Below are 11958 nucleotides of genomic sequence, written 5' to 3'. Positions count from 1 at the left end.
CTTTCCCCAGACCCCACGCATAACGTGAACGTAATGCATCAGGCTACCCTTTTTAGTACTTTTCGAAAATTTAAGTCCTTTCCAAAATTTCTCCGTGAAATTAAAAAATTATTCCAGAAAAAAGGACAATGAGTATAAAATTATTCAAGCGTAACACAAATATACACTGCTTCTTATAGTAAGAAGATGCAGATTTAAAAAATGTATCTTTTACACTTTTAAGAAAGAGAAAGTGTAACGAGCAAACTTTTATTTTGAATATCAGATCTCTTTGTTATTCATTAGTTAAATTCATAAAACTGGCCGATGTCTCTCACCCCAAAAAGTTCCCCCATTGTACATAGCAGAAAGAAGAAACCAAGAAAAGAATTAAGAGATAAGAACACAAAGAAATTCTAAATGATGGCTCACTCCTTTCCTCCAAGCCTCGGTATACATTTTCTTGGAGCGTTACAAGTATCCTGTTGTATATATTTCCACGTCTATATGACATATTGTCATATTCAGAAAGTGAAGAGAGATCGGTATTTTATATCTGAAATCAAAACTGGATAAAGGCGTAAACCATTGTGTCCATAGCTGAAAAGATATTCTTTGTTCAACCCACCAACTGGTCAATCACCCAAGAGTTTTTTGTCAAACAATTTCATGAACCTACTATTAAAATTATTTGCAATGCAAGGATGCTAGATGAAGAAGGTGCTGCTTTTATTTTATACATGGACGAGAGGTAAAGAAAGCCACATGATCCTTGGAAGATTTTCAAGCAAGTACCATATTGAGTAGCTCCACCCCAATCTGATCCTTGTTTGTACCACATCGACTAGCAGAGCAGCAATGTACCAACTGAAAGTCCCTATGTTATGGTAATTGGTAAATGCACAATGCAGCCTAATTTAACAGTTAAAAGTAATTCTCCTCTAGTTTGCATCCCCAAACACACCAACGAATACACTGTTGAAGAACAAACTTCTGGCGGCTTTCCCACGCTGCCTAGCTCTACCGTCAACTCGAGGACATGATATTCCCAACGAGAACAACTTTTTGGACTCATTGCAGAGTCAGCTTAATGAATAAACCATTCGTTCAGAGAGCTCCGCACCAACAGCCCTCATATATCTCTGCAGTTGTGTCTCCATGTACCGCCTTTCACTGGAACCAAAAGCTTGCCTCAAATCCTTAAAGAAAGAAAATAGTTCAGTTACTTATAAGCATAAAACAAACAAAGACCTAAAAGAAATTTGTTGCATTATTTTTCCAAATAGTATGCTTTACTGAAGCTGTCCTTTTAGGAGTTGAAAACATACGCTAGCAGACTTAAAAAGTAGCGGCATATCAAGTCTCTCAATCTCTAAAACCTATATTTTCAATGGGATTACCATCTTGGAGAACCAAATCAACACTTGATTCTTCTTTGCTGTTTTCTATTTCTCTATCCTCATTTGTGTTCGTCATTTTTCTTTTTTCTTTTTTTTCTTTTTTTTTGAAAAATAGAATTTTAAGAGATGACTTCATTTGTGATCCACATTTTTCGGTTTAGAGTAATTATAATTTAGACTACACTACTTAGCACAAAAGGATGTTAATGTGACGGGTCAATTAACATTACTTTGTATCTCAGACGAACTTCCTTCAACCCAATCAAAATGCTACCAACATCTGTATCTTCTACTTTGGGCAGTTTGATGTCACTGCTCTCAGCGACCAATTCATCATCTGAATCTTCATAATTAAATTCATCCATTTCCTCATCCTCACCAAAAAAAATATCATTTGATCCGTGAAAGTTCTGTTCATCCATTTGCTCCTCATAATTTTCAAGGGTACTCAGCAGAAGAGGCTCTCCATTTTGTGCGGCAAAATCAGATAAAACTATGTACCGTTTCCTGTCAAGCAGTGGCTTGGCAACATCAAATGGAACCCACCTAATCAGAAAAAATATCGTCAGTCAGAGCAAAGAAGATTAGGGCCGGTATTAAAACCCATCTGATCAAGGCTCTGGTGAATAATACTACTACTCAACAAGTAAAACAATTAACATTACACACATTGAATTAACAAAATCAAAACAGCTGAAGTCCATGCTCCTGCGGACTAAATCATTAAGCTACATGTGATGTGCCGTGTGGCTTGATTTTCCAACAGGATAAACATCTACATTTTTGGGTTCCAGTCATTACATGCATAAAAAGGGGCAAAAGATATCACGAGCCTTAAATTATCCGAAAAGAAGTGTCAGTTAGGCTCTCATAGTGGCTCAGTTGATTAGGTGATAACATCAGGTAGTCAAAGGGCTTGATTGTCACACATGACACAACCACTTGTCAGCTACAACTAGGAAAGCATTAAAATTTAATAATGCTTCTTTTATCTTTCCTGTTGATGGAACTTTTCTTGTGTAGGACTAGATAGCAATAAGCATATTTAGCACTTTTTAAACAACTAGTCATGACATTTTAAAAGATAATCATAAAGATTATCCCATTAGTTTTTCTGTTATTGTCCTATATTACGCCAGAGCCACAAGGGAAAATGATGTAACGAGGCTTATTAGCAATTTAGTATATAAGTTCAGGCTCCAATTCACTCACACGGGATGCCACAATAGATCAAGCCATCTATTTAACAACTGATTCAAAATAACAAACCATCAGTTGACCTTGGAGTATCAGTCAATCACATACATGGAAATGCCAAATGCCAAATGCCATCTCTGAACAAAGAGGAATAACGAAGATCTCAGAACAATACCCCATCATGATTTATCCCTAACCCACTCGTGACCATTTTTATTACCCAAAGTACTGTTAATTCCCTATCCCCTAATTAAATTACAGACAAAATTGTCATTTTACTCTTAAGTAATTAACAAGTTGTCGTACAACTCATCTATCATCATCGTCCAGAAGCCCCATTCTTGATGCTCCTTTTTCTCCCATCGCTTAAGCAACCAGCTGACACCAACAAGATTGGTTCATTGTTGGATGCAACAAATTAAAAGTACTTTCAAAATGAGTTTTATCTCCAAGCCAAGTTAATTGGGATTCATTATGTGACTGGCTAATTTTGATTATTTAGATTTCTTGGAAAAGAGAAAGTGAGAATAGATCAAGTAAAGCCACATTAAGTACTGAACTTCCGCATCTCTTCATGTTGAGGACGAAAGAACGAAATCATCTTGTGCAACATGTTCTTCCCTTCATCTTCAAAACCATATTCAAGGCAACTCCAACAAAACTGTCTTTCCAATTGTACCTATGCAATCACGAACAGCAATAGCATAAACACTAGCACCCAAAACTACAAATGCTCCGGCCTAGCTTACCCTTTGAACTTCAATTGCTTTTCCTATTGTCCAATTCCTTCTCCACAACTAACCACTCTAAACTCATAATTCTTTCTGCATGTGTGGCTTTTAAGAGCTCGATCTATGCCTTCTCGTCAAATAAATTCTCATGTCCCTGCCTTTGAGCCTTCTCAAGGGCAAGCTGCAAATTACTATTTTAATTCCAGAAAACAATGGAAAGGCGGCGCATATGACTTCAAGTGGTGGAAACAAAGCTGTACAGGTGAGTCCAAATGCAAGGAAGAGCTTTCTAATGTTCAAAATATTTCTATTGACGACAAGGAGCTTCTTGATGCATTTGTGAGTTTTAATGTTGAAAAGTTGACTTCTCTTACTCCTATTAACACTAACAAACAAGAAGTTTGGTGGAAGTAGTACTTTCTCTCCAAATAAGTTTTCTAACCTACAAGGCATCTTTGAGCAAGGTGAGGAGGAAGATATGTTGGATCAATGTTTTGATAATGCAGCTAGACAAGCAGTTATCACTCCTAGGCAAGGTTGTAAGAAAAAACTCATCGAAGAAACAAGAGTTGGGATGGTAAGGTAACTGGGAATTTTGTTCCACGGCACTTGCCAATGCGACTTGCAAAACAGGTGACGGTGTCAACAACTTCAATAAGATCCGACAAATCCAATGAGGTTTGATGAACTATCAATTGCTTTTGGACAGATTTGAAGGGAAGTCAATTATCAACTTCATCAAGTTACTATAATTGAGCCATCCAATCTACTTAATTGATTCATATGTAAAAGAAAATTGGGGCTTGATAACTTCTCCATCTTCGCTTTCCTATTTTATCATTATTTAAGTATCCTCATTTGTAATATCATCCCATAGTATGCTAAAAACTCTGTGCACCGGGCTGCCCTTTTTTTAGTATGCTAAAAACTCATTGATAATAATAGAATATTTAGTTCTAACTCTTATTCTCTACATGCTTGTCAGCAGGGGCTTTTGGAGCCTCAATAGGATTAGTAAGGTAAGGTTTGGCCTTCCTTAGTTGTACTCTCCTCTTTGAGGTTATTTTATTATTAATAAAATAAGCCACCAACCTGGTGGTATATTAGCTTTTTAGAAAAAAGGAGCTCGAAGTGGGCACATTGCTAAACTACTATATATCTATGTGTGTGTGTGTGCATATGTATCAAAACACGTCCCATCTACAGATGGTGCCTATGTTGCCCTACACCAGATAGTAGCCCCAGGGCTACTTCAAAATCACAATAGTCACGACCTTGGAGCACCAAATAGACTTCGAAAAGCTTTCTTTTATCCATTTGGCCTAATAGATTGTGTTTACTTACGGCAGTCATCCTTATCTTCTTTTTTTTAAAAACCTTATCTTTTTTACTTAACCCAACCCAGTCATATCCAACTAATGACATTGTTTCCCTTCCTTATTTCAATGCTACGAATTAAAAGTTCAAACATTTACAGTGCTTAAGATTTGATAACTTAAGTTATTCTTAAACACAAAGTTCAGCCACCATCAAAATTTCACTAAATTGTTCCTTACCATAATTCTTTGCCCTTCCTTTACTTCTAACCTTAAAAAAAATCTAGAACCCAATTCAAGATAAAAAGAAAATGGGGACAATTGAAAATGTCCTTGCCCAAGGCTCCGTAAAGCACTAGGTTTACATAAGCAACAGGAGAAATGGACCAAATATTCTGCTTAAACAGAACCAGGCCAAAATTATTAACTTATACTGCAATCTCAAGACCTTGTACCCTGCTTGAGTGCTTTCTCTAAAAAACACTTGCAAATCTAGAAGAGGAGAAACACTAGCATTTTATGTAAAACATAGATAGCAAAATAACAAATTTTAAAACAAACACAAGGGTGTGGCCCAATGGTCAATGAAGTGCGTTGAGAACCATGAAGTATCAAGTTCAAATCCCGGCAGAGACAAAAACGCTGGGTGATTTCTTCCCATCTGTCCAAGCCTTGGTGGACAGAGTTACCAGGTACATGTTGCTAGTGGGAGGTGGGATGTGGTAGGTATCCCGTGGAATTAGTCGAGGTGCTCGCAAGCTGGCCGGACACCACAGTTATCGAAAAGTGAATTGAAAAGAAAAAAGGACACAATCCTTAATCTCAGATTAACAATGTGTCTGTTCATAATGTAAAACAGAAGATAAACTTACTGATAACGCAACGGGCAGAGAAGCTCAGAAGGCCGGTATGCTGCTTTGTATCTCATTTTGCTGCAGGAGTGAATGTAGTAACCCAGATAATAGTACTGGAGACTTGGACAATGTACTTGATTCTGTGTAACCCACCTTATTTCTTGTAGGGCCGAATACTTACCCAATGATAAGAAGGCAAAATCTGGATCCCAGAATAAATATTTACTCGACAAACACTTGGGGAGAATATCTATGACACCAACTGCAACTAGCCGTCCATCAATCAGATACTGCTGATGGAAAGAACCAAAGCCACAAGGGGGAACCGTAAGGTTCCCCGATGACGGTGGAACAAATATTAAGGGTGTATCAACCAAAAATCTCCTGTATGAGCTCTCAGCGACTTCATCAGGAGAATCATTGTGCACACTAATCTGGTACCTCCTATACAAGGAATATTCTTCCGGATCAAAACTAGCCCTTTTAAGACGAACCTCAAATGTCCTCCTTTTGAGCTCGGGGTTTTCGTGTGCTGTTGATGAGAAGCTCTCTTTACTACAGCTTCTTGATGAGGATTGCTTAGACTCATTCTGGTTTCTGACTACGGCATCTTTGTCAACTCGTCTTTCGGAAGAGTAGAAGTTTAAATGTCCATTGCAAGCTCTAACTAATAAGCCCAATGATTCTGCTAGACTGTTTAGATGGCTACCTAGTTTTTCAGCAATCACTTTTGGAGTATCAGCAGCTTGCCCCCTTTCCCCAGCCCCCAATTCTGATGATTTTTCATGCTCAACATCTTTTCTTTGTCGCCTTAAAGTAGCTGCAATCTGGAATGAGATGCTGCTGGTAAATAACAGATCCTCTGACCCTTCAGTGGATAACTTTCTTTTCGCAGGTGCAACCTTTTTTACAGAGGCTCTTGGAAACTGAAAATCAGAAGAAAGATCCCCACTTCCAATGCACGCATGTACTGCTTTATCTATCTGACTTTCCATATGGGGGATCAAAGATTCAGTTTTGTACTTTTCTTCAAGGTTACCTGTCAAGGACTTCGTTGCTGCAAAGCTTCGTCTTTGACCGGAGGTAGTGGTTTGTGAATCGCCTGAAGAATCTGTTGCATCCATTAAGTCATCTGATCTTTTATCTAATGTGCCATCCAGAAACCTAAACATTCAATTTTCTTCAAGCTGAATCATCTATAAAAAATCTCAAAATTGAATGCAAAAATAACCAAAGATCATGCCCAAATTTGATGTTTGAGCAGTCACAGATTACACACTAGACTTATTTTTTTTTTAAAAATTGATAACCAAAAGCACACTAGATTTGATGAACATGATATTAACAATAACCAAACTCTAAATACAGTTATCTTTACCACAAATACAGTTAGTCTCTCTCTCTCTCCCAGACACGCACACACACATTATAACCTAAAAGCATCCAACAACCCCTGCAATTCAGTCACAAGCTAACTGTCCAAGCTTGCTTTTATAGTCCGACAATGGCTAAACATTAGAGTGTTCAAGTGTAGAACACCATTGGCACTTTATGGTCCGTCAATGTGAGATGGCACGGTAATGAAGTAACCTCAGAAGCACAAAAAACCAGCAAGACAGATCTTAGGAAACAAATCTATAGAAAGAAAAGAACTTCACTGAGGATATTAGGATATTACACTGTCTATATCACATCCTTCGGGTGTGGCCCTTCCCCAGACCCTACTAACGCGGGATGCTTTGTGCACCGGGCTGCCCTATGGAAAACATATATAGACTTCAGAAGCAAGGGAAACATGACCACCTGTTCAGATGAACCATCAATCAACTACAATTGTTTTCACAATGACCACTCAATTGCTTACAGTTAGAAGACTTTCCCGTGTTCTCAGATGCATTTTGAACACGAACTTACAAAAAAGATAGATCCCGCATGAATAAGGAGGACAGAAATGTCCAGACGGTGGAAGTTAGTCTAGAAAAACTTTATGTGTGACCCGGTCATGTGAATGCATCAGGGAATTAAGATTCAATTTCAGACCCGGAAAGAGGTGAGAACAATTTAGTGAGACTGTCTTTTATTCATTATAACATTATTTTCCGGGAGTTAATTAGAGGTTTTTCATTTATCAATGTTGTTTTATTTGCAAGCACAGATTTTAACTAGATTTAACTTATTAATCATAAAGATTGAATGGATTTAAAATAATGTTACGACATGGATCGGGATTAAAAAAAATTCCATTTTCATCCATTAAATAATATTTAAATTTAATCACTTGAAAAGTCTGTTTTAAATTGTCAAGTTGCAAATAGTTAGTTACTAAGATCTGATTATGAGTTATTAAATGGTAAGAAAAGGGAAACGTTAAGATACCTCTGCATTCGTTTCAGTACTCGACGTTGTTCCTTGGAAGGAACAAAATCACTTGATTTGAGACGGATGGTGTAAGATGGACAGCATGTCTTTTCCATCTCAGGTTTGTATAAGAAACAGCCGGATCTTCTCCATCCTCTATCTAGAAGGGCTACGAAATGGAAAACCAATATACAACAATATAAAAAGATCGATTAGGAAATTTATCAAATCCAAAGCGTCTCCGCGACCAGAATCACGTGAGAAAGACAGACTATTGCTTCAGTGAAAATATACGTAGGAGACAGGGATGGCAACGGTGCGGTGCCGGTTTTGTCATAACCCGCAACATTGCAACCCACCCCGCCCCGCATAGTTTCTTCACCCGCGTAAACCCGCCCCACGCCCACACCCGCCCCGCACCGCCCCGCGTTTCTGAAAGAAAGAATCCCCTGCTCTTTTGACTGCTTCAATTTTATGTTCTCTCTTTTTGCCGTTTGCTCTGTTTTCTTAAAGCTTCATTTTTACCAGATTTCAAATGCCAAACATTATAAATTAATGAAAAACAAAATAGATTCCTTCCCTTCTTTTTAAATATACAATTGTATGGATTCCTTCTCCATAACTTATCTACCTAATCTCCTTTAACAGTATAAAAACATAAAAGATTATCTTTCTTTGAAAAAGTTTCTCTGTTGACTTTTTGTGCTATTTTGAAAACAAAGCAGTTGACTGAATTTTGTATTGGGTCTTTCATTGCCAGCACTTCTACATGCTATTTGCGCACAATGCTGGAAGTGCAGATTATAGAACACACTGATTATACACAAATAAAAAATAATTAAAACGAGATACTATAAAAAAAAAAAATTAGATTGACGCATCCTTGAAGTTTCAGCATCACTGTTCTTGATTCTTTTTGTTTACATATGCAAAGTTGATGGAAGCATGATACTCAGATATGTAAAGGGAGGAAACCTGCAACCCGCCCCACATCCGCACTAAATTCTTAAAAAAGACTTTCAACCCGCCCCGCCCCGCCCTGCACCGCACCCGCAGAGAGCCAGACCCACACCGCCCCGCATAAGGTAAAACCCGCACCACCCCGCACCCGCACCGCCCCGTTCCGTTGCCATCCCTAGTAGAAGAGTGTGCATTCTCAACGAGAAGAGATGCTGCGTCTGCATGTTCTACAATGTCTCTTCTAAACAGCTTATGAAACTTAAATTACAGTACAGCACACAAATTCTAAATTCAAAAGGTACTATAAAATGGGTATACATAAAGAAGCAATGACATAGCACAAAGCTGCATATGGTGCCATTCTATTCTTTCAGAAGGAACACAAGTTACCTAAAGGCCAAAACTATGCATCCTACATAGTGACAATGGCTTAGCTATCATTGAGGGAAAGGACACAGTAAATTAATAATATCAAGTAATACCATGTTTCAGGCAATTAGAGATAAAGGGTTCAAAGAATCAAGAAAATTCTGGGTGCTACAGTATGAATGGCTTCTAACTTACTAACCTTGATAGTCCTCAACTGTCAGACTGCGTGCCCATAATCCTGCAAATCAAGCATATAAATTTATGAAAAAGCTCCAATTGAGGTTCTGGTACGTTCATGCACTTACAGCAAATGTCCTCTTATTAGTTAATTTAGAGCTACACTGTAACGTACAGTTGTAAGTTGTAACTTATATTCAATTGATTCATTTCTTTTAATGACATGACTTAATGAATGTTGGAAAAAATTTATCTCCATTTCGCTCTATTCTGAGTCCATTTCATCTCAATACTCAATCAATTCTTTTTTTCTTATAATGAAGAAATTCCCTATTCGCTTCTGGTCCAACTCCAGTTAACGCACAGGATCAAAACTGTGGAAAGCATGGGCCGCCCTTCTCCCAACTTATCCAGGTTATTTCTGCAGCAGATTTGAACCCATACATGCACCTAAACCACACATCAGTCCAGAGGCGGATTCAAGATTTAAATTCTATGGGTTCAATATTAAGATTCTTAGCATTGAATTCGTTATATTTTTAAAGTTATGGGTTCATATCCACTATTTATTACAATTTCAGTAACTTTTTACACATAAAATTATACTCCGCGTTGAAAGTTATGTATTCAATTCAACCCCAACCTATAATGCTAGATACGCCACATCACGTATTGTGTCCTTACCAGTGAACCAAAGCCCTGGGGCTACTCAATCATTAGTCTTTCAGAACAAATTAGGATTGTATACGGTAAAAATATGGTTAGCGTTTGTCCGGTGCGACCGAGGACAGACGAAAGAAAGAAGAACAAACGCAAGTGCTCATACCGAGGGTATTTGCACCAGTGGTGCTTGGTCGGAAGAAGTTTGAAGAAAATCGTATGGTCCGATTTATCCGGGGATTACTTCTTAGCGCAATTGGTCCGGTTTCTTCATGGCCGAATTGATCGTGGCCGTTGGCCCGGTTCATACATCGCTGAGTCAATCGTGGCCGTTAGCCCGGTTTCTTCATGACCGTTATGATCGTTGCCGTTGGTCCGGTTAAATCAGTTATTCGCTTGCCACGTGTGGAAATCCCGCCGTCACCGTTTCTTCGATGGGCGTACGGTGTCGACCGCACGACCCAACCTTATCCATATTAGGGCTTTTTTATTTCTAAAAGGGCTTCGGGATGATGAAGGGCCCATAGAGGAAAACTATAAATAGGAGCACTTCCTTACTTTTGGGTTGGCTCTCGAGATCCAAAACATTGTATTTGATTATATATTGAAGCTTTCTCTCTTTCCCTCTTACTCTCTCTGACTTTGGTCCGGTTTACAGCTTTAAGTACATAGAATTGTGTTGTCCAATATTACACGGAAATATATATAAGTATCTTAGTTCAAATCCACGATATTAACATACTAGCCCTAATCATTAACACATCGATTTACATATACTTACATTATTTATAAGCAAACATACATATATATCCTTCGTTCATCCAAGAATAGATCAAAGTGCCCACATGTCCTATACCTCATTTACAAATTCAACTTATTATCCAATTTCAGGGTAAATAGTTTGGCGCCCACCGTGTGGCCTAGGATAATAGTGGTCTTTGATCTCGGTTGCAACTTGTTCACCTAAAGATTTCAGTTCTTCTGTTCGTCTCAGTGAAAACGGACCAAATGGCAAACAGTGGACAATCTGGTCACGTCAACAACGAGATTGTGGCCGAAAACGAGAACAGCGGGCTACGGGGATTACCAGTGGATCCCGTTGACCCAAATTCTGTCGATTCGAGGGAGGGCCTCAACCGACAAAACACCGTGAACCAGGAGAACGCCGCCCAGCCGACTACCAATCCTTTAAATACTCTCACCCCGTCACTTTGTCCCGGCAGCACGGGCCGTAAAGTGCCAAATACCCGATGATATTAACTTACGTCTTATTTTTGAAATGTTGCAGGAACAAAGAGCAGCTATTGCCGAACAAGGAGTCGCAATAGCCCAGTTGCAGAGCAAAAATGATGAAACGGCTCCGGAGAAGATTAAGGGTGTCGCCGAACCCCGTGACAGAGAAAAGCTCGGACGGTCGGAGCACAGCTCCGGGCCGCCCGTCCACCGAGGTATCGAGAATGCTCGAGACATTGGCAAAGCGGGTAGACTCAACGAGAAGAGGCGGAGACCTATGTCTCGGGGTGGACCGGATCCCGGGTTCCGCCATTTTCCGAAGGGGACCGGATTCGAATAGGTACATTCGAGGCCTTTTCCTCCGAGTGCGCCTCCTAAGTTGATCCCAAAGAGGTTCAAAATGCGGACATCCGTAAATATGATGGTACAAGCGGATCCTCGGAACACGTGACTTCGTACACCGTGCCATAAAGTGGCACGATGTCGAAGAAGACGAAATTGAATCCGTGTTGTTGAAAAAGTTCGAGAAAACGCTGTCAAAAAGAAAGATTGACTTGGTATGACCATACGCCCGAGCATTCAATCACTTCTTTCGAAATGCTTGCGGATGCGTTCATAAAAGCTGCCGTGCCGTGCCAAAAAGGTCCATGCCCGTAAAGGCCGGATATTTTACGGGATAGCCCAAAGGGACGACGAGTTGTCGCGTGAGTTTGTCAACCGTTCA

At 39.2% G+C, this 11958-nt stretch overlaps 1 protein-coding gene across 1 annotated transcript; it reads right to left on the bottom strand.

Annotated features, from left to right (window-relative positions):
* Positions 1-554: 554 nt before the first annotated feature.
* LOC132054049 (arginyl-tRNA--protein transferase 1-like) lies at positions 555-10057 on the bottom strand. The gene is made up of 5 exons (XM_059446126.1): positions 9364-10057; positions 7854-8004; positions 5496-6641; positions 1610-1925; positions 555-1178 (listed from the first exon to the last, which is right to left on the bottom strand). The coding sequence occupies exons 2-5, from the start codon at positions 7949-7951 to the stop codon at positions 1062-1064; spliced, it is 1677 nt and encodes a 558-aa protein (XP_059302109.1). The 5' UTR covers positions 7952-8004; positions 9364-10057; the 3' UTR covers positions 555-1061.
* Between the last annotated feature and the right edge of the window lie 1901 nt (positions 10058-11958).

This window comes from Lycium ferocissimum, chromosome 1 (assembly GCF_029784015.1).
Source record: "Lycium ferocissimum isolate CSIRO_LF1 chromosome 1, AGI_CSIRO_Lferr_CH_V1, whole genome shotgun sequence".
Lineage (NCBI taxonomy): Eukaryota > Viridiplantae > Streptophyta > Magnoliopsida > Solanales > Solanaceae > Lycium > Lycium ferocissimum.
This window is presented reverse-complemented; position numbering and strand designations above follow the sequence as displayed.

What these genes read in the sequence shown, in the direction of transcription:
- LOC132054049 (XM_059446126.1), bottom strand. Translation starts at nt 7,951, where the DNA reads ATGGAAAAGACATGCTGTCCATCTTACACCATCCGTCTCAAATCAAGT. An exon ending in GTACTGAAACGAATGCAGAG is followed by an intron (nt 6,642 to 7,853) that starts GTATCTTAACGT and finishes TTGAATGTTTAG; the next exon opens with GTTTCTGGATGGCACATTAG. An exon ending in AAGTTCGTCTGAGATACAAA is followed by an intron (nt 1,179 to 1,609) that starts GTAATGTTAATT and finishes TCTTTCTTTAAG; the next exon opens with GATTTGAGGCAAGCTTTTGG.